At 40.3% G+C, this 25,672-nt stretch overlaps 1 protein-coding gene across 1 annotated transcript in view; it reads right to left on the bottom strand.

Moving 5' to 3' along the window:
- Positions 1 to 25,672, bottom strand: part of COL25A1 (collagen type XXV alpha 1 chain) — a 517,707-nt gene that overhangs the window by 115,878 nt on the left and 376,157 nt on the right. The window contains exons 8-10 of the mRNA XM_062199755.1: positions 11,529 to 11,600; positions 10,688 to 10,795; positions 8,289 to 8,324 (exon numbers count right to left, since the gene is read on the bottom strand). Of these exons, the coding sequence (XP_062055739.1) occupies positions 8,289 to 8,324; positions 10,688 to 10,795; positions 11,529 to 11,600 (216 nt within the window). The remainder of the gene's footprint in view (positions 1 to 8,288; positions 8,325 to 10,687; positions 10,796 to 11,528; positions 11,601 to 25,672) is intronic.

Raw genomic sequence — 25,672 nt, 5'->3', positions numbered from 1 at the left:
GAAAAATTAACAGGCCCCTCTGCCCTCTGTGATTGCACATACTTCCCTTGTGTACTATAAAGGGGAGAAATTTATGGTTCACAAAAGCCTATCACCCTACACGACACTCAGTAAAAAATATTTCTATTGAGTAATGTTAAGTGCTTTTCCTATTTTAAATCAACAATGCTCAGAAACACTGGCTGCTAGAATTTAAATATCCCATGCTCCACAGAAGGTCTTAAATTTAGAACTATAATATATACTCAAATACTGTTCAGATCTGTTTTCTATCTAGATAGATCAATGCTGTCAAATGGAAATTTTTGCAATGACAGACACATTCTATATTGCTCAATGCAATAAGATAGTCACTAACCCACATTGCTGTTGGGTACATGAAATGTGCGTAGTGCGATTTTTAAGAACTTAATTTAACTTTAATGAACTTACATGGAAACTGAAATTGCCATATACAATTTGTATTATTGGATAGTATAGACTATAAAACATATAAGACTGCAATTAGGTGAATTGGACTGTAATGTGCCTTTTCCATTGCTTTGTGACCCTGGCAAGTAGCATTTTTATCTATAAAGTGATATACTAAGTGATTCCTAAGATCCCTTCTAAATCTTTTAAAGTACGCTTAAAAAATAACCACATAATGTAACTAGAAATTGATGCAATTACTTGTCCGTTGCCCACATGAAATTCTTTTTTAATACCATGCATATTCATGAGCACTTACTTCAAATTATCTCTAATACATGAATAAACATAAGAAGATATAAAGGAAAAAGTAATTTGTCATTGTTTTTATCCTGTCTAACCTGGTGGGTGCAATGACATCAGTTGAAAGAAAACTGTAAAGCTGATTTCTTTATATTTATACCTGATTTATTGATTCACATCCTTCATTCAGCTTATCAAATACTCTAAGTACCAACAGCTATTATATGATGTGATAAATGCTGTGGATGAGGGGAAAGCAGTTTCTAACTTAGCTTGTGGGAATGTGAAAGTAAAAGAATGTATGTGTGTGTGTGTGTGTGTAGTTTTCTCAAAGGAGGTGACCAAGGCACAAGTCTGTGTATGTGTGTGTGTGTGTGTGTGTAGTTTTCTCAAAGGAGGTGACCAAGGCACAAGTCTATACTTTGGGCACTAAAGCCCTGAACTTCTCTGACCCAATGTTTGAGCTCATTTCAAAGACTGTGGGTTGCCTCTTTCCTAGGTCTGCTTTTCCTTAGAGTGAACCACTGGTGTACATAACAACCGATTGTAAAAGGGCACAAAGAGGTGGATATTTTTGAAGGACATGGAAAAGATCATGAAGATCCAAGAACCCAAGTCCTACAGAGTTGAGGAATGGAGGAAGGTGTGGGAGATACAGGAATCAGGCCAGGGGCTGAGACTGGAGCTGCCTCTGAACGCACTCTGGGCCACATACTCTGACTTTGTACTCCAAGGAGGCAAAAATTCTGGATGTAAATTTTCCAAATCTTTATGAGACTAAACCTGTGAAGATTAAGGGATACAATCTATTTTACTTAGTTTATTAGCATGGTTTACAGCTTTTCAATATTTAAACATTTTATATAAGGACTTACATTTGTCCTCCACTAAAATTTGTACATATGCCCTAAATCTGCAAATATAAATGAATTTAAAAATAATTATATTTCATTTTGAAAAATTTCTTCTTCATCTAATGGTGAAACATGAAAATTTTATGAATTATTATTTTATTAACATCTTCAGATAAGAGGTATGTATTTTCCTTCAACATAGCTATAATAGGTCAGATTCTAAAGTTAACAGAAATTATACCTAGAGAAGTTGATTACATTCCAAGGAGATAATTTTTAAAACTGTCTCCCATTAAAACATATGAGTGTTGATATTAACACACATAACAATAAAAGCAATATGTGTCTGTGCATCTATAATGAAGAAATAGTAGGATGAAAGGACCGTTGAAAGTGGACATCTCTGTTTAGATGAGGATTCTAAGGCACAGATCCTTTTTTGTTAGAGAGTTTTTCTCAGTGATGTTATTTCTTTCACATGATCCAGAATTATGGTTTTTAAAAGAGTTTTATTTATTTGAAAGGCAGAGAGAGAGAGAGAGACAGACAGAGAGACACACAGAGAGATCTCCCTCCTTTTCCATCTTCCCCAACAGCTGGGACTGGGCCAGGTCAAAGCCAGGAGCCTGGAACTCATTCCAGCTCTCCTTCATGGTGGTAGGAACCCAAGTACTTGGGCATCACCGGCTGCTTCTCAGGCAGTGTATTAGCAGGAAGCTGGAACGGAAGTGGAGGTGGGAGACTTGATCCCAGGCACACCAGTGTGGTATGTGAATATCCCAAATGTGTCTTAACTTTGTGCATCACAATGCCTATTTATCTTAATTTGTCTAAAATAATATAGCTTATTAGGCCTAGATATCTTAATTTGTCTAAAATAATATAGTTTATTAGACCTCCAACTGAAATCATGTAAATATAGTTAACAACAGAGCTAATTCACATTTTGTTTTCATTAGGAAAAACAAAATAGTATAACGAGAGACTACAGAGTCACCTACTCTGTAGGTGACTATCTTTCTGTACTTACATGGTTTGATCATACTTCTAAATCACTGTTGAAAATGTTCCTCCCGGGGGGCCAGCATTGTTGTGCAGCTGCTTGTGATACCAGCATCCCACAGTGGAATGTAAGTTCATGTCCCAGCTACTCTGCTTCCAGACAAGGTTCCTGCTAATGCACTTGGGAAGGCAGGGGAAGATGACCCAACTCCCTGCACCCACGTCAGAGACCAGGATAGAGTTCTTGGCTCCTGGCTTCAGCCTGACCCAGACCTGGCTGTTGTGGCCATTTGGGGAGAGAACTGCTGGATGCAAGACTGGTATCTCTGTCTCTGTCTCTGTGCATCTCTGCCTTTCTAACAAACCAACAGAAATGCTCCCCCCACCCCGCCCCCAGCAAACATTTTGTTTCTAGGAGACAGAACTAGCTTGAAAAGAAAGTCAAATGTTCTTCTCTATTACCATACTGGTATGAACTTCAGGCACCTCTAGAGAGCTCTGCACACAAGAATCATCACAGGGAGTCCTCCTGGCAAGGGCAACTAGAAGGGACAGTGGGATAGTAGCCAGGGAAAATGAAGGTATCACTTGTCTACTCTCTCCAAGTCCATTTGGAAAACAAAATGTCACAGCCATGGACAACCACAGAGGTGGGATGGGCTGTGTCTGTGTGGTGTTTCTATGTACTTCATGGACAATCGGATTAATAAGGACAAGAAGGCATTAGAATTGTAGTTAAGGAATCCCAGCAGGCAGAATACACAACAGAAGTATTTGTTTAACCAAATCAGACTTCATTGTTAAAATATAGTCTAATAACTACAGTAAGGTGATGTTCATCATTTTGTTTATTTGTGGTTTGAAGGTTTGGGGTTTTGTTTTCTCTGCCAGATCAAAACCAGGGAGAAAAGTCTACTATTGCCTCTGAAATATTGTCTGCCATCTGTTGATTAATATAGCAGGCAGATCAAGTTCAATTAAGTGAATGGGTGAGTTTTATCTATCTGTAGGATGACCATACATTACAATTGAATATATTTAAAGTAAAGCTTTGAACATTAGTTTTTCCAATTTTAATTTAAATGAAGCAGGAACAATAATCTATGCTTATTCTATTAACTAACATTAAACACAATATTATGCTTACTTGACCAACATGTATTAAATGTGTTTGTAGGCATAATTAAACTAAAAATATCTAAAAATTCTTTAAACACAAGTCCAAATTTTACTTTCAGGGATGAATAGTAAAATTTTTCTGAATTTTGAACTCTCTCATATGCATATATATACTCTGAGATACCACCAGAGTCCAATGAGTAACTTATAAATTATTCTTATAATTCAGAAAGAGATGAATGGTTATATTATTTACATATACTTGGGGGAAGAGAAAGGCAAAAATAATGTTTTAGAAGAGGGAAAGAGATATGATCCGTGAAATCTAGACACTTTGGACCAAAAAAAATAGTACTCAGGAAATTGGGAATAGTTAGTATATTTTTAAAAATACTGTCTTTCATATACTGCATTTGTCAAAGAAAGAAATAGTAAACATCAAAAGGAAAGATACTTCCAAAATACTATTTAAATAACTTTAAATGTATGAAGAACTGAAAGATACCACCTGTATTAGGATTCAGAACTTCAGCACTTCCAATTTCTGCCCTTGGTTTTATTCTTGATTCTTATTAAGATAGAGGGTTCTTTCTGTATTTGGACAGTGTCAACTTTAAGCTCAAGATTCTCCTAAATCTCAAACTGAACTTCTCAGAAAACCCAAAGGTCACATTCACAGAATAGATGCACAGTGGAATTAAATGAATGGGGCGCTGCTTGAGCGGCAGCTTTTCTTTTTTATTCTATCATAGATGTAGTTAATCCTCAGATGATTATTTTTGTAATACAAACTATATATCCTGGATTATAAAAACTAATTCCTTGACACACTCTGTAAATGCTTTTGTAAGAGCTAATTTTAGATTGTTTCTAACTTCATTTCATCATCAGAGACACGCTACATTTATAAAAATTCTCTGGTGCCTCTTCAGAATCTCTTGTATGTAAACAGTCTGTCACAATACAAACTAACAAATGTAGTGGGTTTAACTAATGTGGAAAAGAGAACGGTGGTATTTATTATCCTGCTTTTTAAGTGATGAGTGAAATGGGGAAAGCTAGGACAAATTGATAATACAAGATGATGTGATGTACAGGATAACAAAATGTAGGACAAAAACAATGAATTACACTATTAACTGCCAAATTTGACATGCTGTAATTTAATTGATACCTATTATTCAACTGTTCTTACCCTTATATTTCAGAGTAGCTTTTCTGAATGCTAATTTATAACACCTGACATTTGTTCTAACAGTAATACTTTTTATTTATGCAACTTTTTGTAATTCATAAAACATTTCATATCAGTATTTCACATCAGTGACTTCGGTAGAACAGGAATCTACCTACCCTTTTTAGATCGGTAAAACCAATCTCGACCACAGTTATTTTCTTACGTATTTCTGAGAGTAAACTGATAGACATTTTCTCCCCACCAGACCTGGAGTTAAAACACACCCATGCAATTTGAAAGAAAATTTCTAAGGACATTTTTTTTCTCTTTGTGAAAATTACAATTATATTTCCAGCATTCTCTTCTCTCTTTGAGATAGGTTAAAATATACAGGTGTGAATCAAATTAACAATCAGAAAAAAGTAGTGTTTTAAAAAATGATGGGTTTTCTGATTACAGAAATATTTCATGTTAAGGAAATATAAAATATAGAAATTCAGTTTGCGGGAAGAGGAATTAGGGGATTACATTGTTTTACAAAAATACTCTGAATAAGATTGTTTCAAACAACAAACTTCCCCAGCACATTTAAAATATGTTGATTTACGAAAATCTGATTCATACAAAACTTTACAGGAATACATCTGTTACATAAATCCATGCTCACCTGTAATTTACTCTAGAGAGAACAACTGAGTGATAATAATAATAACATACTCGCATAGTTCTTCATTATATATTTTAAAGTGCTTTCCTCTAATTTATTGCTTTTGTCTTTAGGAACCTTCCAGGGCAGGCAGAGAGCCTATTATCCTTTCTTTATGGATGAGATATTGAGAGGTTAAGTGACTTGCCCAAGGTCAGACAGGCATTCATTCATTTACTGCTCTGAGTGATGTAGTTTTCACAGAGTAGTCAAGGAAGTAAGCTTCTTCCTCCTCCCCCCTCCTTTTTTTTTCTTTTAGCCAGCTGTGAAGGCTATTAAAACAGAGCTGGATGATCTCACAAATACAATGCTGAATGAAGGAAGCCAGACACCAATGTGTACATACTGTATGATTCAATTAATACAAGATTCAAATGCAGGCAAAACTAATCTGTGGTGACAGAAGTCAGAATGGTGGTGGTTACCTTTGGAATGATGGCTGAAGGGTAAAGGGAGGTTTAATAACATTCCAGTTATTGATCCCAGGTCTATGTAGTTATGTGCACTTGTGGAAATTCACCAAGAGATGTACTACCATTTGTCTGCTTTTCTTTATATGTATTATGGAAATTTTCCCTTAAAATATTTTATAAACTTAAAAATAGTGATTTTTAAATGTACCTTAGAAGATCATTAAATATACATATCCTTGGAACATATGTGATTTCAATTAAGTTAACCTGTATTTTATAAATAAGAATATGAACTGAATCTCAAGTTTAAAGAGAGAAAAGAAAAGGTTTATAGAAAAAATATCCATTATTAGAGCTGGTGTAGTGGTGTAGCAGGTGAAGTTGCTGCTGATGATACAGGCATTCCATCTGGGCGCCAGCTTCTGTACTGGCTGCTCTACTTTCCATCTGGCTCCCTGCTAATGTGCCTGTGAATGTAGCCCTGCACCTATGTGGGAGACACGGAAGAAGCTCCCGTTCCTGGCTTTGGCTGGCTGCAGCCATTGTGGCCATTAGGAGAGTGAGCCAGTGGATGGAAAGCCCTCTCTGCCTTTCAAAGAAACACATCTTACAAAAAAAGTAGAAAAAATATTCAATATTATCTTCAACTGAGGAAGTGCCTATATGAAATGGGAAGCTGGAACAGAATAAAATGATGCAATTTACTTAGGACTAGGTCAAATATTCATAACCAATGATATCAAACTAGGGATTACGGGAAAATGAGATTATGTTGTTATTCATATAGCATATCCTAGAGAGAAATTCAAGGATATACCCATTTTATTATAGAATATTGCATATTAGGATACTATGTTGAGCAGTGGGGTACAAAGCCAATGTCAATGCCAAAACTCTGGGTAAGGCTGTGCAAACAAGGACTCCTGAGAATCCCATGTGGCTTATGATGTAAGAATATGCAGAGGGGAATACTTTTGAATCATTTTCTGGGGTAGAAATTACAGGTGCATTCAACTGCTTATAACAATTTCAAAATTTATATTGTAGTTGTTCAAGAATTCTTCATACTCTATATTCCATAATGCTAGGAACTTATGCACTACTTCCAAGCAAAGTTACCCCCGAAGACAAATGTTTAATTTGTACATAGAATCTTTTTAAAAAATCCATTATTGTACCAAAAATTATCTGTATAAGTTATCTATCTTGGTATTGTAGGCCAGGAAGAGAGAGTTTCCAGGTGATGGGTCAGATGTGGTCCCCATGTGCTTTCATTTCACCAGAGATCTTGCAATAACAGCTCTATCTACAGCTAACTGGTGACTTTCTCCCTGGAACTGCTAAAGGTTTCCCATATAGGGAGAAACCTTTGATCTTTAACCCATATGCACATTGGTTTCAATTCCTGTTATGCTCCTGTATATCTGTATGACCTAGGACCTAGCTAAATTTTTTAAAAAATTTTATGCCATGCTGCATATCACACAACATGCAGAATAGATGCTTTCAAACTTATTATGCACCCTTTGTAGTCTCTGGGCCCACATATTCAACTTCTAGGGGGAGCTCAGTGAGCTGTTCTCTGGAATTTGGGTCACTACAGAATTATGCTGTTTCTCAGTGGTTCTCATACCATAAAGTGTATTATAAAGGCAGCTTGAGAGACAGAGAGAAAGAGACAGGGGGTAACAGATTGAAGGCATCTGCTCTCCAGGGTTCAGTAGGCTGACCTAACATCTTGTCTACTGGCAAAGGATGAAGAAACATGAGGAACTGGGACTTGTATATCTATGGGGAAGTCCATGTGGAATCATTTCATCATCGTTTTTTAAGTGACTGACATTCAAAGGGCACAACTCTCTCCCTCTCTAGGTCGGGCTTTTCAACAACAGAAAAATTCCTTGAATCACTGCACAAGGTTTTATGCTAATTCACACTTAGCCACGCCTGAACACTTTGAAAAAGCATTTCTATTTGAACTAATAAGCATATCTTTAATTTAATTTCCATTACAACCTCACTGCTTAAATCACATTCCCTCCTTTGACCTTCTGCAGGGCCACTCTCCATCCTCCAGCCTGGGATCTACCCTTTTCTCTCCTATATCAGTTCTGTACATGTGTGGGCTGGTGGCACTCAGCGTGTAGTAGAACTGCCATATTACTTTTTAACTCTTGCTCATTTCCACTTTCTTGTTATTGGTCATGACAGATACATATGTCTCAGGTAATCTTGACCATAACTTTTAATAACCTCACCTTCCATTCTTTTTAGCATTGAAAATGATAAATTGAGATACTTGCCATCAAGCCTTGTTCTCCTGGTTTCCCTGGTTCACCCTTAAAAAAGAATAGAAAGAATTTTAGCAATGCTTTGAAAATTGAAAATAATTTCAGTCATATTTTTCTTTTTCCTAATTCTCCCTGGGGTACACAAATGTTAAGAATGTTTTTTTTTTCAGATTAGATAGAAGAATATAAACATAGTAAAATTGAAAGACAACTGATATTCTTTCTTCAAATGAATTTCATAAACATCTTAGGATCCATTAAAATTAGTCACCATGTCCTCTTTAAAATGAAATAAAGATGATGATCTGGTGTCTTGCTCATGAAAATATAGAACTTTCATAGGTAGGACAGAAATGTAATTGCTTTAAGTGTTAACAAACAATAAAAGGAGCAGGAATTGATTGTGTATAATGGTCTTTTTGAATCAGTGATGGCAAAGTAGCATGTTTCATTATAATTGATAGAAAAGATTCTGCTAGATCATACCACTGTCATAATTTTCTAATATTCAGATTAATACGGAATTGATTACCATGTTTCATTGTCATATTATATTGTAGTGCCAATATATAAAGATTTTGTAGGCCTTTAACATAAGTACTTCCCAGTTCATTTTTATAAATTCTTTTTGTAGTGGTTATGATAGCCCATACAAGTTAACTGAGAACATATACAAATTATGTTTGTGGAACTGACAAAAAGTTAGGGGGCCAGCATAGTGGTACAGCAGGTAAAGCCACTGCCTGCAATGCTAGCATGCCATATAAGAGTAAGTTCTGGATCCAGCTGCTCCATTTCCAATCCAACTCCCTGCTAATGCATCTGGGGAAGCAGCATAAGCTGTCCCAAGTATTTGGGCCCCTGTCACCCATGTAAGAGAACTGAATGGAGTTCCAGGCTTCTGACTTCAGCTTGGCCCAGCTTTGGGCATGGATGCCATTTGGGGAGTGAATTGGTGGATGGAAGACCTCTCTTTCCATCTCCTTCTGTAACTCTGCCTTTCAAATAAATAAATGAATCTTTAAAAAAAAAAGTTGACTTGTTTATGTAAAACATACTTTATTTCAGGGCCAGGGATGTGGTATAATGTGTTAAACTGCCACCTGCAACTCCAGCATTGCATATAGGAGCTGGTTAGAGTCCTGGCTGCACCTGGGAAAGCTGAAGATGATGGACCAAGTGCTTGGGCCCCTACACTCACATGGGAGACCCAGAAGAAACTCCTGGCTTGGGCCTGGCCCAGTTCTGGCCATTGTGGCCAATTGGGGAGCGAATCAGTGGATGGAAGGAAAATTTCTCTCTCTCTCTTTTCCTCTTTTTCTCTTTCTATAACTCTTCTTTTCAAATAAATAATAAAATAAATCTTTTTTTTAAAGATTGATTTATTTGAGAGACAGAGTTACAGACAGAGGGAGAGACAGAGAGGTCTTCCATCCACTGGTTCACTCCCAAATGGCCATAATGGCTGGAGCTGAGCGATCTGAAGCTAGGAGCTTCTTCTGGGCCTCTCATGTCGGTGCAGGGGACCAAAGCACTTAGGCCATCTTCTACTGCTTTCCCAAGCCATCGGCAGGGAGCTGGATTGGAAGTGGAACAGGTGGGACTCTAACTGGTGCCCATAGAGATGCCAGTGCTGTAGGCAGATGCTTTAACCTGCTGTGCCACAGCACCAGCCCCATCTTTTTTTCTTATAAGTGATTTCTGTTATACAATGCCCCATGACCCAATTTTGTGCCATCAAACTGATTTTAACCACCTTATTTGAAGAGATACTAGTGGTATCTCTGTTGGCAACCAGTACCATATTATTGACATTTGACCCATGTTAGTAACTATGTATTGAGATCACTTTTAAATAATTTATATTAGTAAGTCTTACTTTGAAAGGACAAATAATAGCCAAACCATATCCACTAATGTTTTAACTATGAAGTTTACTGTTCCTATTAGCAGTTTTTTGGTCATGTCATTTACAAGAGATTAAATATTGGGGAGTTTTTCCTTCTTTACTTTCCATAAACAATGAGACTTTATTTTGTCTGCTACTGACTCTTTGGAAAGTATTTTTAATCTCCCACTTCATCTATCAAACTCATCTCCCAATTATGGCAAAGGCACGGATGCACCTATACTAGGGAAGACACAGGGGCTTCCAGGCATCTGCAGTCGTGAACTTCTTGAGGTTCACCTGAAAACCACCTTGGTTACCATCTCCAGGTCTGTCTTCTGAGTGGTAAGGCGGAATGCTGCTGGGAGTGCACTGCTTGGCTTGGGGACTTTCCTATCACCCTATTCTTCAACCCATTCCTGACCCCTGGGCATCCAGCACCTGCCACCCCATCCCATCCTTGTTCTCAGCCCTCAATATTCAACAGAAATGGTGAGAACAGCTGATCCAAAAAGCAACTCACGGGCACTCCTGGCATTCCACGGGGACCATCTTTCCCTGTGTCCCCAGGTGGCCCTCTTGGGCCTGGAGGGCCTGGGGGTCCTGGAGGCCCTGCTTGTCCTTGGTCACCCTGTAATGGAGAATGGAACAGTTCAGTAATTAACATGAATGATCAATATCCAGGTCTTCTTTTCAATGCTTTAAATTTGTACTATCTAATTCCACATTTATACTAAGAAAAGAACCAGAACCACCAGAAACATGAAGCCTTGTAAGGCAATTTGCCTGCCAGCAGGGAGCAAATACATATTCATGCTGGCTGAGCTGAGTAGATGCTATTAAAAATCAACACAGTGCAGGAACCAGCACTCACAGCTCTTAGAAATGGTGTGTATGTTATCACTATATTCACAGCTCCAGTTAAACTTTCACATAACTTTATCCATGACAATGCTGCATCAGTAATATTCACCTTGTTTAATAAAATGCCTGCATTTATAGTGTAACAAATGTGTTTAGTTTTTCATAACCTCCAAAATTAAGCATATGAGGCTCCTGCGATATTGCTTAATAATTTAAAAACTTCCAAAGTTAGAGAGCCTAGAAACTAGATTTATTATAGGTTGCATTTTTTTAATTAAAAAAATTAAATGGGCTCTCTATGTCTTTTTCTTTTGGTACTTTCATATACATTTTAAAAAAATGCAGGTTGTTAAACATAATTTTGTTCTAGGATATTTCAAAATAAACACCCACCCCACCACCCATGCCCTACCCATGAGAGATAAATGGCAAAGCAGCAGTACCCAGAGCAATAACTGAATGTCAAGAAGAAATCAGAATTCAGCAAGAATAAGCACTACCTTAATCAGGCGGCGTTTAATGAGCTGCTGATCAGCAGAGAGAAACCCATGATTGATTTTAGGAAACACCATCTGATCAGTCAGGTGAGGTCAAAGGTTGAAGTTCAGAGATGAGAGAGTTGAAGAATAGACATCAGAAGGCCACAAGAAAGAAATAAAGATATGCACATTAGATTTAAAATGGCCATTAAACAAGAGAACTGGCACTTATGTCTGACATCACCCTCTGGCTTGCCTTGAAATACGTAACTGTGGCAAGATAGGCCAGAATTGTAGTTAGAAATGAATGCTTTTTTTTGTACCCCACCATTTATGCTATGAGTGTTAGATCTTTTTCATGTACTATATTCCCAGAAGCAGGCAAGTGGGTGCAGTCTGCGTTCTGCACCCAGAGCAGAGAGTCCAGAGACAAAGTGCCAGTTCCATTTCCATCAGACTTGTCAACCAGCATAATGTGGCATGAACTTGACTGCCATTCTACTGATGCCCAATGCCCAGAACACTTAGGATTATTTCACTGACAAAATAGTATGACACCACATGCAAATTAAACCATGGAGGTGTGACAGGATCCTAAGTGATTATGTCTGCCTCTCTTCGATGCACCTGTTTGACCCCAATATCCTCCTGTTGAGTATGCACAGGGCAAACCTTTTTTTTTCTTCTTTTTTTAAAAATTTATTTAAGGTGAACAAATTTCATGTATTTCATATATACAGATTTAGGAACATAGTGCTACTTCCTGTCCTTCCACCCACACAGGGAAAACCTTCTTAATAATGTTTGACCTCACTGATGTACATGAGGTCCCAAGTTCCCAACACAATCACATGATGTGTATGATGAGAGGAAGCGACCGGGCTGGGCAAGGCATTGAATTGTTCCTGCTCACTCTTATGCTGACTGCAGCTCTGACTGCACAGGTATGAGTGTCAGTCACAAACCTTGACGGTGAGGATCTGATTGCTGTGCAGGGCAGCGACTGTGGGGAAGCCTGGCAGACCCTATGGACACAGCACAGCACCAAAACAATACAACACAAAACGTCACACAGACATTCCACTGGTGGACAAACAAAACAAGCATGGAATTAATGCCTCCCTTCCCTGGCTGAAGTCTTGCCTTGTTTCACACACTGTAAACAAACGTACACATACAAGGCCTACACACGAACCAGCAACGTCTTAAAACGTGGTAAGACTGAGAACTTGTTGTAACCACTCCTTGCGGCAGGTACAACAGAATCAGTGAGCACAGTGGTGTGAAGAGTTTGCGGCTCTTAACATTTCTGCACCCTTACTTACAGAATGTTAGTACAAAATGGGCTAATTCCACACTCACACACCAATACTGTAATGTTCCTCTATTGACATTATGCTTACAGCTCACGACGTATAACACATGCACTACAGACAACAACAGGGAACAGAACTTTGCTATCAGAAGTCTTCCTGAGGATAAACACAAATACAGTTCACAAAATCTAGCCTTACCACCCACATTTCAAAATTTCCCTCTCCAATCAACTGGTCAATCTCATGTCTCTCTTGTTTCGGAAATTCCTAAAGAGGTGGTGGGTGGGAATCTGTCTCTCATAAAATGCGAATTTCACGTCAGGGGGATTTATGGTCACACTCTGCAATAATCACTTCTGTCATGTAACTTTTCCAAAAGAACTTGACAGTTCACACAACCCCCTACAGCAGAAAAGTGGTTTTGAATTCCTCATCCAAGGAGAATGGGGGATGTTTTAGAAACTTGCACTTCAGACCTTGTACAAACATCTTCCCAGGAGTTATCAACTGGGTAGGTCTGAGCAGGAAACTTTGCCTTCATTCTATTTCTTTTCTAACAACATGTGAAATTGGAGCCTTTTATTCCAATTTTCTTTTAAAACACAGAACATCTTTATCCCACACAAATAAACAACCTCCACAGCAGTGCTTGGCCTCAAGTTTCCAAGGCTTCCCTCCTGCCCCCCCCCCCCCCAATATATGTTGAGGATACTTTTGGGAAAGGCCAGAACATTTCTAGGTTTTTAATTTTTATTAGTTTTGGAGGAAATTTTTCTGCCTGTTTCCCTCTTATTTGGGCTATTTTTTCTTTATAAAAAAGCCAATAAAATTAGGATTACAGTAGGAAGACATTTGTTCAGCCCAGATGCCCTGCACTCCTGTTCTTTAGTGTGAGTTCTTCTCAGGGAGAAAAGCAGAAGAAATCTCATCTCTCTGGCAAACCCCACTGATAAGGCGATTAAGTGGCTGAGTGTCGAGGTGACCTGTGTCCTCTTTTTTCTCCTTCAGTAAAAGGCCTTTACACATAGACCCTGCACACATTCAGAAATTGTACAAGTTGGAAAGCAGATGTGTACAATTTGCTTTTGTTTTACTATGGAATATGAGTTTAAAATGTTATTAGATGGTAATGTGCCAGCATCTTCCCATCTGTGACTCATTAGCCCTGTATTACACAGTAAGAATGTTATATAGAAACCTCATATTTATGTAACAAAGAACAAAAACAGATAGCAACGAGAAGTGTATAAGGGATCAGAATCTTGATTAGTGGCGATAAATCATAGTGTCACTTGAAACAGGATTATCTAACAAAATAATTCTAAATTAGAAACCTTTTAACAGCACATATGTTGGACCTTACAAATGTTTTGAAATTTGAATGTATAAATAAGTCACTTCTATACTCATATCTGAGAATGACCAGTTTGCTGTTTGATTATATTTTCAAAATTCTCAAAGCACTGTAACTTATTGGTTTGGTTTCCAGTCGCTGAGATCCAACAAAGGAAGTAGACCGGTAATTATGACCCAAGAAAGATCCTTCTCCTCAAACACAAAATCTCCACTGGAAGAAGCTGATCAGAACATCCCTCAATCATTGTAACTATGAAAATATTGCCATATGTGAGCGCCTACAGTTACCATTCACATATTTCACTAGTGAGATAGGCAAAAGGATCTTAGGAGTTTACATGTAGCACAGAAAAAATGGAACAACAATTGCACAGCCTGGACTATGCTCTCCTAGATTCTGTGCTCTCCAACATGGAATACAGGTACCCTTCAGAGCACCGACACGTGTCCTGGGGAGTGCTGAAAGGCAGTAACAGTCATAGAACACTTACCTCAAGAGTAAATTTTCATTAATAGTAAGTCATTTTAAACATTTTATGTGAGCAAACATTGATATGTTATGAGGGTAATATGTAGAATTGCATAAATTTTTAAAAATTTCACCATTTGATGGTAGCAATGAAGCCCATCTTAGAGGGGCGACATTCAGATCACAGGCAGATGCTAACTGTATGCTCCTGGCAGGAGTCCCTGCAGGGCTGGCTGAGAAGCACTGGTGCTGAGTACTTAGCAGCAGGACATGGCCTTGTGCAGTCACACCTGCCACGGCTTCCTAGCTGCTTACCCACAGAGTATACTTTCTCATTAACTATGAAATCCTTCTCCCCGCCCAACCCAGTATCATTAGTCATAGTCCTCACTACATAAATGAAGTAGATGTATTTCACTTGGTTTTACATCTCAGAACATTGCCTGGTGAGCAGATGGCTTGAGTGGGTGTGGAAAAATTACCAAAAAACATGGAGAAAGAGTCCAGGAATGAGCTGAAACACTGAAACAATTTGTATATGTCTTTACCATCAAGAATTTTAGATTATCAAGAAACTGGGTGTCCCTGATGTAAAACTACACTGAGAAATCACGTTTTTCTCTGGAGAACATCAACACTCAGGGCAGCCTCAGGGGTCTTCATGGCATTTTGTAAAGGAGGTTATGTCTCAGGACCTGTGTTTGGACCTCATTATCAAAGGGGCACACTCCCTACATTAGCTTCTGCTATGAAGGATGCAAACCTGCCTCAAGGAGTTGTTGAACAAATAATTCATAAGAAATGTGTCTAACTTCACAGAGGTCATAAATTCAAGATGTTGTAGACATTTAATTATCTGACTATACTGTAGTAAGAAAATTTTGCATTTAGGCAAAAGCATTCATTAAGGCAATACTAGAGAAAAAAATTTATTCTAGGGGCTGGCGCTGTGGCCGCAGTGGGTTAAAGTCCCAGTCTGCAGCGCTGACATCCCATATGGGCTTTGATTTGAGTCCCTGCTCCTCCACTTCTGATCCAGCTCTCTGTTATGGCCTGGGAAAGCAGTAGAAGATGGCTCAAGTTCATGGGCCCCTGCACCCACCTGGGAAACCTAAAAGAAGCTCCTGGCTTCAGATCAGCTCCGCTCTGGCCACTGTGGTCATTTGAGGAGTGAACCGGTGGATGGGAGACCTCTCTCTGACCTCTCTCTGACTCTCTCTGTAACTCTTTCAAATAAATAAAATAAATCTTTAAAAAAAGAGAAATTTATTCTAGCACTTCTAATTCCTGCCTTTGTAATTATGTAATTTGTGTTAATAATAATTTCTTTCTACTGGTTTTATAAATACTAGAAATCTTAAAAACTGACCAACACTCAACAGTATTTAAGAAGTACCTTTTGTGCAACACTTACTGTGCAAGGTTCTGGGATTGAGTGAAAAGACTTGAAGCTCACAGTGTTTAATAACTGGTGAGGAGTGGGGTGGGGAAACAAGCAGGCAGTAATCACATTGAGTAATAAGTATTTTGATGGTGAAGTCAAGAGGCTACATGGAAGATAACAGGTTTCAGGAGCCAGGGGAGACTTCTCAAGGCAGGTGAGTGAGGAGCTGGAGATGGAGAGACCATCCAAGAAGATGCTACAATAGTCTAATTGTGGAACTGCATCCTGGAACCAGAGCAGGGACAAGTCAATGGTTTCAAGTGATACCACAGATGTAGAATTCACAGGACTTAGCAACATGTCTGAAAACATGAGGGAGAAAGAGGAGCCGAGAATGGCTCCAGGTCCCCAGCTTGGGCCTTGGAAGGACGGCTGAGGGGAAACTAGAGAAAGCATGGTTTTCGGGGGCAGGTGATGGTCCCTGATGATGAATTGTGCTAGAGATTTGCTGAATTTGAGCTGTCCATGGACTGCCAAAGAATGGCAGTTGAGCAGGTATATAGAATTGTCAGGAGAAAAATGAGAACCCCTAGTCATAGGAGTACATTACGCTAGCTAGGGGAACTGAGAGAACAGACCAAGGGAAGAAGCCTTGGAAAGACCTAGCTTTAAAGGATGAGCAGAGGAAGAGTAAAAACTACAATGAGGATGAACATATAGTGGGTGTAGAAGCAGGAGTAATGGTAGGTCTTCTCACAGACATTCTATACAGGCAAATATCTCAAGTGATACACACACTGCAGTGGTTATAGCTTCATTAATTAAGCAGAGTAAGTGATCCATTGTGAGAACAGGTTAAAGATGGTCAATGTCATTGACAATGAGTGCTCACTGATAAGCACAGCGAGTGTACTTGAGGTTGTAGAGGTACAGAAGAAAAGATGAACAGTTTTGCTATCAAGAGTCAAGCATCCCGGGCCGGTGCCGTGGCTTAACAGGCTAATCCTCCGCCTTGCGGCGCCAGCACATCGGGTTCTAGTCCTGGTTGGGGCACCGGGTTCTATCCTGGTTGCTCCTCTTCCAGGCCAGCTCTCTGCTATGGCCCGGGAAGGCAGTGGAGGATGGCCCAAGTCCTTGGGCCCTGCACCCGCATGGGAGACCAGGAGAAGCACCTGGCTCCTGGCTTCGGATCAGCGAGATGCGCCGGCCACAGTGGCCATTGGAGGGTGAACCAATGGCGAAAAGGAAGACCTTTCTCTCTGTCTCTCTTTCTCACTATCCACTTTGTAAAAAAAAAAAAAAAAAGAGTCAAGCATCTCAAAGCACATTGGAAAAAAAAGTTATGCTTAGAAATGAAAATCCCCAAGTTTCTGTATAATGTACACAATCGTGCTTCTGTTTGCCCAAAATTAACATCTACTACAACACAACCATTACTGTAGGCAGGTGTGAAGCAGAAACAAAGCATAAGTAAAGATTAATATTCCTAGAAGTTAACAAAGTGATATACAGCTAAGGGAGACCAGATGGAGAAATATTACAGTAGGATGCAAAAATATTTAGGTAAAAGATTGAGGTTAGTTTAACAGCAGAATTGTTAGAGGGGTAAATAAAGAAGATGCTAAGAGAAATTTGCTGTCCATATTACAGTAGTTGGTATAACTTCTCTGTATGAATAAAAAAATCAACTTTATGAACTTAAAATAGTTAAAAAGAATCCTATGGGCAACCAAATAATGTAAGATTTGGAGCCTGCGGAAATAAAAATTGGTAACTGATGGAAAAAGACTGCTTTATGGAAGTATTAATTACAGAAAGAATTAGCCTTCTGTTGCTGAATGTTTTCAACTGGCTCAAAAGTTAATTTCCTTCTTTTTATAGATGTTCTAAGTTTCATTCGGTTATTTTTTACCATAAATGTTAAGCTTAGGGGTGGGCATTTGGCACAGCACCTTAAGTCACTGCCTGAAATACTGGCATCCCCTACTGGAGCACTTGGTTGGAGTCCCAGTTATTTCCCTTCCTACCCAGCTTCCTGCTAACAGGCACCCTGGAAGGCAACAGATGATGGCTGAAGTACTTGGGTTCCTGTCACCACGTGGGAGACCCAGACAGAGTTTCAAGCTCCTGGTTTCATCCTGGCTCAGCCTTTGCTGTTGCAGGCATTTGGAGAGTCAACCAGAGGATGGAAGAATTCTGTTTCTCTGTCCCTCTGCCTTTCAAACAAAATGAAAATAAATAAAAGACTTTTTTTAAAATGTTAAATCTAGCATTTATCTTTTTTAAAATAAGGTTTATTTTATTTATTTGAAAGAGGGAGAGAATGTGCTGGTTCACTCCCCAAATGGCCATAATTGTCAGAGCTGGGCCAAGCTGAAGCCAGGAGCTCCCAAGTAGGTGTGGGGGCCCAAGGACTCGAGTCATCTTGCTGCTTTCCCAGATGTATTAGAAGGGAGACAGATTGGAAGTGGAGCAGTCTGGTCTCAAACTGGCACCCATACAGGGTGCTGGCATCACAGGTGGTTGGCTTAACCCGTTATGCCACAATGCCAGCTCCATAAAACTAGCATTTATCATTCAATACATAATTGATAATGGTGATTTTCTTTTTAAAAAATATTTATTTATTTGAAAGTTAGAGTTACACAGAGAGAGGAGAGGCAGAGAGAGAGAGAGAGATCTTCCATCTGATGGTTCACTCCCCAGTTGGCCACAACGGCCGGAGCTGTGCCGATAGGAAGCCAGGAGCTAGGAGCTTCTTCCAGGTCTCTCATGTGGGTGCAGGGGCCCAAGGACTTGGGCCATCTTATACTGCTTTCCCAGGCCATAGCAGAGAGCTGGATTGGAAGAGGAGCAGCCGGGACTAAAACCGGCGCCCACATGGGATGCCAGCGCTTCAGGCCAGGGTGTTAACCTGCTGCGCCACAGCGCTGGCTCCAAGAATGGTGAATTTCATAAATTATTGGGAAGAGAAAGATAATACTGTAATCTCTACATTTTAAAATGTCATGAAATACTATAGCAACTAAAATGCCAAGTAAGTAGAGACAAACTGCAAACGACCTATGACTAAACAGAAAGATGGCAGGTATATTTTAACACGGGCAAATACAAAGTAAAAGAAAAACCTGCCTAAATGATACCTAGAGTGAGAAGAGCTCTACTTGATGTATATGGTCTATTAATGGATTCCAGGGTTTGCTGAAAAGTATTCCCTAATGACAGACAGCTAAGAAAGGCCAATAAAAGACGAAACCCCATGAAAAGAAGTAGGATTCCTGAAGAAGTGTTGCCCTGACCTGACAAAACCAGGGAAATGTAGACATAGGATACAGGGAGAAAAATAAAAGAGCAACATGGTCTGAGAACATGTACACAAATAAAATCACGTTGAATTAATTTACAGCAACTTCATGGCAATTGGATCAATGCTATAATCTCTAAATGAACACTAAGGGAGCAATCTTGTCTTTGTCTTAGGGTTTCTTTTTTTTTTTTTCTTTCAAGATTTATTCATTTACTTCTAAGTCAGAGTTAGAGGGGGAGAGAAACAGACAGACAGACACGGATCTTCCATCCGCTGGTGCGTCCCACAGATGGCTGCCAGGCCAAAGCCAGGAGCTTTATCCAAATGTCCCATGTGGGTGGTGGGGGCCCATCTTCCACTGCTTTCTCCAGGCAATTAGCAGGGAGCTGGATTGGAAGTGGAGCAGCTGGGACACGAACTGGCACCCATATGGGATGTCAGCACTGCAGATGGTGGCTTTAATGCCATGCCATGCCATGCCAGCCCTTCAGGGTTTTTTAATAATTGCAATAATAACTAATGACATTGGTAATGATGATAGTAGTAACAGTGGTCAACATGCAGATGCTGCTGCTATGTGCTAAGTATTATTCTGAAGTTTTATAAACACTAACTCTTTTCATCCTCACACCAACCATATGACAGGCAGGGAATCGGAGGCATAAAGATGGTAAGGGGTTTTGCCCACCTCACTTTAAGTAGCATGGCCATGGTTCATACCTGGGGCATCTGCTCCAGAGTCTACTCTATCAACTGTTAAATTCTCCATAAATTCTTCACAGCAACCCCTTCATTCAAGATTTTAAAGCATGCTACCATAAGCAAGGCAATATTTGGAGGTTGAGATTAGAGAGATGAACAAGTTAGACCTTGCCCAGTCCTCATGGAGCTTAAAGCAAAAGTAAGAAAGGCAGAAATCAAACAAGGAACTTCAAGTGTGGCTGGGACATGTTTTACTATATTTAATTCTTACACTTTTATATTGTATTTTTCCATTTACTTTGCTCTTTCTCCTCCCAAATCAAGCTCTCAATTGGCTCTTTGTTTACTGCCTCAGAAGAGGCATAAGGCAGAATGGAGACCAAAACTTAGAACCAACATTTCTAACAGCCAAAATCATCTGGAAAGATATTCTCCTAAACTGGCAGGGGGTAGGAGGTGTGCGGTCACCAAGAGCAGAGGAGATCTGAGCCCTGCTTCCCAGCAGCCCCTTCAGGAAGGCAACCACAACTCAGAATAAATGGGTATGTGACAGTCCAAATAGATGGGACTGTGGGCAGCCCTGCACAGGGTTCCTGTGCCTGAAGAGTGGCAGCATTTCTCATGCTCCACAGATGCAGCAGTGATCCGTGGTGGCTGAAGGCCATGCAGTCCAGAGAGGCCATGCTGCCTCCCCAGCTGTAAATCATGCAGTTGATGAACAAAGACCAGGGCTTGGGGAACAGTCCTCAGGGAGGGAGGAAGTATGAGCATTCCAAGGAGACTGAAGTCCACTTCTTTGGTCGGCTCAGAAGAGTCAAGGGTGGGATTCAGAAATCAAGGTTATAGAATGTGAGTTGCTGAGTTGAAATTCCAACCCCAAAAGTGAGGATGATGACTGTTAACAAAACTTTGTGCATGTCCGGAGAGGGCATCTAAACCAGGTCAGATGGTCAGGGAGGACTTCCCCAAGGACATCACATTTGAGACTTCTAAAATGGAAGCTCTTGAGACCCCTGGTGGCTGGCCACTCTGATAGGTCACTGACACCTCATCAAGATGAGCACTGGAACCAGACAGAAAGTGTAGTTTCCTTTTCATGAGACATCTGAATCAACCCTTGGAATACAGAGATTAGGTCCTGTTCTAGAACTCTCCCTTGAGACCCTGACCTGGTTCATCATTTGGGCAAGGTCAAGGTAAGGGCACTGGCAAAGACCATAGGTTTGAAATTATTATGGGAAGTCAGTTTGAAAAGAACAAGAGAGACACTCATTCCTTCATGTTAACATGCATTTCCTGAATACATAATACAGTGAAAGGAGCTCTAGGAGTTTAGATCTAGTTGGGAGTGAAGCTGTTATATTAATTCAAATGGAAATTCCACCAAATCAGTGCTTGACTAAGGGTAGGGAGTGCTCAAGAACATTCTGTTTGAGGGAGGAGGAGGGTCCCATAAAGCTGGAATTTGGGGTAGATGAGGGAGGATAAACAGGATGATTGGGTTTAAAGTGAGGTGTGAATCTGGGAAATACAGAGAGCAAAGGGATGGAGGTGTACTCAGGGAATGTTCATGGCATTATGGCTTGAGTGCGAACCAGAAGCGTGGTCCCCAGTGTCGCCATGGTAAGAGGTGGTGGACTTCTAAGTGGGAGGTTGTCCCTGGCCCCTCCCCAGCCTCCCTCCACCTTGCTGTCCTCTCCCTCTTGCATGTGCTCCTGTCACAGCGACGCCACCCGCTGAGTGCCTTCCTCCAGCCAACTTGATGATAGCACCATGCACTTGAACTCCAGACTTGTGAGCTAAATAAACATCTTTTATAAAGTACCAGGCCTCCAGTGTTTCAATATAGTAATAGAAAATGGGTTTATATACCCGGCAAAGTTAAGTTTGCCTGAGATGCAGCTCACATATTTAGGGGAGTACCTGGAAAAGCTGAGAGGGTATAGATATGGGAGGTCTCAACAGAAGCATAAATGGAGAAATTGTGGAAAGCCATGAAGGTTTCTAGATAATGAAAATGCTGTATCATATGTGGTGCAGCAACCCTGGCTACGTTACAAAGAGACATTAAAACATCAAGTGACAATCCATGGTCCCTTATCTGCAATTCCAAAATCCAAGTCCCTGAAGAGAAAATATTTTTTCATAAGCTTCAGTTTTTTGTTTTTTCTAAACTAAGTCTACAGCAAATTCAAATGATGGCAAAAAAAACTTACTTGAACCAATATGAGGCTATTTATGGTCACCAAAAGTCCTTCTGAGTGTGAATGTGTGTATGCGCCACTGCAGAATTTGAGGCTTCGATTACAAGGTGTCTGGGGCCTCTCTATGGGTGTCAGACAATATGCAGTATATGAACAAACTTAAAAAGATTTATTTCTTTGTTTGAAAGACAGAATTATGGAGAGAAAGGAGAGACAGAGAGAAAGAAGTCTTCCATTTGCTGGTCACTCCCCAGATGGCTGCAGTGCTGGGACTGGGCTAGGCTGAAGCCAGAAGTCTGGAACTCCATCCAGGCCTCCCACATGGGTCGCAGGGGCCCAAGCACTTGGGCCATCTTCTACTTCTTTCCCCTGTGCATTAGCAGGGAGCTAGTTTGGAGACAGAGTAAGCAGGACTCTAGCTGGCGCGCATTTGGGATGCCAGCATCACAGGTGGCAGCTTAACCCACTTTGCCACTATGCCAGCCCACAGTTCAGCTTTCTGATTACTGAAAACTCTAAATTCTGAAATACATTTGACACTGAGAGTATCTAGAAGGGAACGTAAGCTTGGCTCAAAGTTGGTAACAAAGGGCCTTTAGCAGAATTAAAGGTTATAGATACAGGAATAAATTATAAAATAAGGCAATGAGTTTGGTTTTAAACAATAACATTTGTTCATATATGCTTGTTTGGGCAATGTTCAGGTTATATATGTGGCAACCTGAATCATATATTGTAATTTCTGTCAGCTTAGAGTAATTAAAACTAAATTTAATTTTATAATTTTAGATATTAATTATCACTAGCTTGATCAGTTGTTACCTGGTATACATCTTTTAATGAACACATTTATAATTAGCACACATAATTTGCAAATAATTGCAAAAGAAAGCCTGTAAAAATTTTGCTCCTTTATGAGATTAAAAAAAAATGCATGGGAATGGCACTGTGGCTCAGTGCATTAAGCCTCCATCTGCACCACAGGCATCTGGTCCAGCTCCCTGCTAATGTGCCTGGGAATGCAGAAGATATCCCAAGTTCTTGGGCCCCTGCCACACACTTGGGAGACCCAGATGGAGTTCCAGGCTCCTGGCTTTGTCCTGGCGCAGCCGTGGCCATTGTGGCCATTTGGGGAGTGACTCAGTGATGGAAGATCAGTCTGTTTCTCTGCCTTTCATACAAAATTAAAAAATTAATCTTTAATTTTTTTAAAAAATAATTCTCTAGATGTCTTGTTTGGAACATCAGTTTGATTACCAAACACTGCCCAATATTTTATATAAGCCTCTGTTTAAAAAAAAATGCAAAGGCAAACTTTAATTCAATCTCATCTGAATTTTATGCAATATACATTTGACACACAGATTTTGAAGTGTGGAATTGTAACTAAGAGTCTTAATCCTCAAGGAATCTTCCTTCTGCAATGGTGCAGTACTACAATACAGTGCAGGAAACAATAATAATTTTGAAATCTACATTTTGGGCCTGTCCTGAGGCATAATGGGTAAAGCTGCCTGCAGTGCTGGCATCCCATGTGGGTGCTGGTTCGAGTCCTGGCTGCTCCACTTCTGACACAGCTCTCTCTGTGGCCTGGGAAAGCAGTTGGAGATGGCCCAAGTCCTTGGGCCCCTGCACTAGCATGAGAAGACCTGGAGGAAGCTTCTGGCTCTTGCCTTTGGATCAGTGCAGCTCTGGCCACTGTGGCCAATTAGGGAGTGAACCAGCAGATGGAAGACCTCTCTCTCTGCCTCTCCTTTTCTCTCTGTGTAACTCTTTCAAATAAACAAATAAATCTTGTTTTTTAAGAAAAGAAATCTACATTTCTATGAAACATAGGGTACTCTCTAGTTGAAGTTGCCAAGTCAAGGACTCATCTTATCTTAAATATACCCTATCCATTTTCTGTCATGGTTGCTCCTCTTCCAGTCCAGCTCTCTGCTGTGGCTCAGGAGTGCAGTGGAGGATGGCCCAAGTGCTTGGGCCCTGCACCGCATGGGAGACCAGGAAGAAGCACCTGGCTCCTGGCTTTGGATCGGCGCAGTGCGTCGGCCACAACACACCAGCTGTAGAGGCCACTTTGGGGGTGAACCAACGGAAAAAGGAAGACCTTTCTCTCTGTCTCTCTCTCTCACTGCCACTCTGCCTGTCAAAAAACAAAAACAAAAACAAAAACAAAAACAAAAACAAAAACTGGAAACAGTCTACACCTTAGAGAAGACACAGCACGGATCAGGGGAGAAGAGTGGTGAGAAAATAAGGAATTCATTAGCTGAAGGGGCACCAGATACTGAAGGAAAAATAGTTGCTCAGTAGAATCTAAGAATTCAACTTTTGTATTTTTTTATGCTGGGAGGGAAACAAAATTGTCCTGCTGTTCTCTAAAACCTTTGTTTAGTGCTCTGGCTTAATGTGTATTTGCTACTTTTGTTTGATATTAGATTAAGTTGACTCTAAATTCCTTGGGTCTGTACTCTTTTTTCTTATTCCAGCAGAAGAGGTAGATGGCAGGAAGCCATGCCATAAAAGAGCTGATGAGAGGGACCAGCACTGAGGTATAGCAGGCTAAGTCTCTGCCTGAGGTGCCAGCATCCCATATGGGCACAGGTTTGTGTCCCGGCTGCTCCTCTTCCTATCGAGCTCCCTGCTTATAGCCTGGGAAAGTAGCGAAAGATGGTCCAAATGATTGGGCCCTTGCACCCTGTGGGATACCTGGAGGAAGCTCCTGGATCCAGGCTTTGGATCGGCTCAGTTCTGCTGTTGTGGCCATATGGGGAGTGAATCAGCACATGGAAGACCTTTCTCTCTGTCTCTCCCTCTGTAGCTCTACCTCTCAAATAAATAAAATCTTAAAAAAAAAAAAAAAAAAAAAAAGCTGGTGAGAGTCCCATAGGATCCAGCTTCACTGGATGGAGAATCACCCATCATTATTCTTGGAATAACTCAACTCTTCAAAACTGATCTTTGGGGTCAGTGCTGTGGCATAGCAGGTAAAGCTGCCACCTAGAGTGCTAATATCCCACATGGGCACCAGTTTGTGTCCCAGCTGCTCCATTTCCAATCCAGCTCTCTGCTATGGCCTGGGAAAACAGAAGATGGCCCAAGTCCTTGGGTCCCTGCACCTGTATGGGAGACCTGGAAGAAGCTCCAGGCTCCAGGCTCCTGGCTTAGGATCCCAGCTCCAGCCATTGTGGCCATTTAGGGAGTGATCCAGTTGATGGAAGACTGAGTCACTCTCTCACACACACACATACACTCTCTCTCTCTCTCTCTCTGTCTCTGTCTCTATCTCTCTGCCTCTCCTTGTGTAACTCTCTGTGTAACTCTGACTTTCAAATAAATAAATAAATCTTTCAAACAAACAACAAAATAAGTGATCTCAACAAGAAGATAACACAGTACGTGGAGGAGTTCCTCAGACCGTAATGCT

This window comes from Lepus europaeus, chromosome 8 (genome assembly GCF_033115175.1).
Source record: "Lepus europaeus isolate LE1 chromosome 8, mLepTim1.pri, whole genome shotgun sequence".
Classification (NCBI taxonomy): Eukaryota; Metazoa; Chordata; class Mammalia; order Lagomorpha; family Leporidae; genus Lepus; species Lepus europaeus.
The sequence above is the reverse complement of the archived record's forward strand: the minus strand, read 5'-3'. Positions and strand labels throughout refer to the sequence as shown.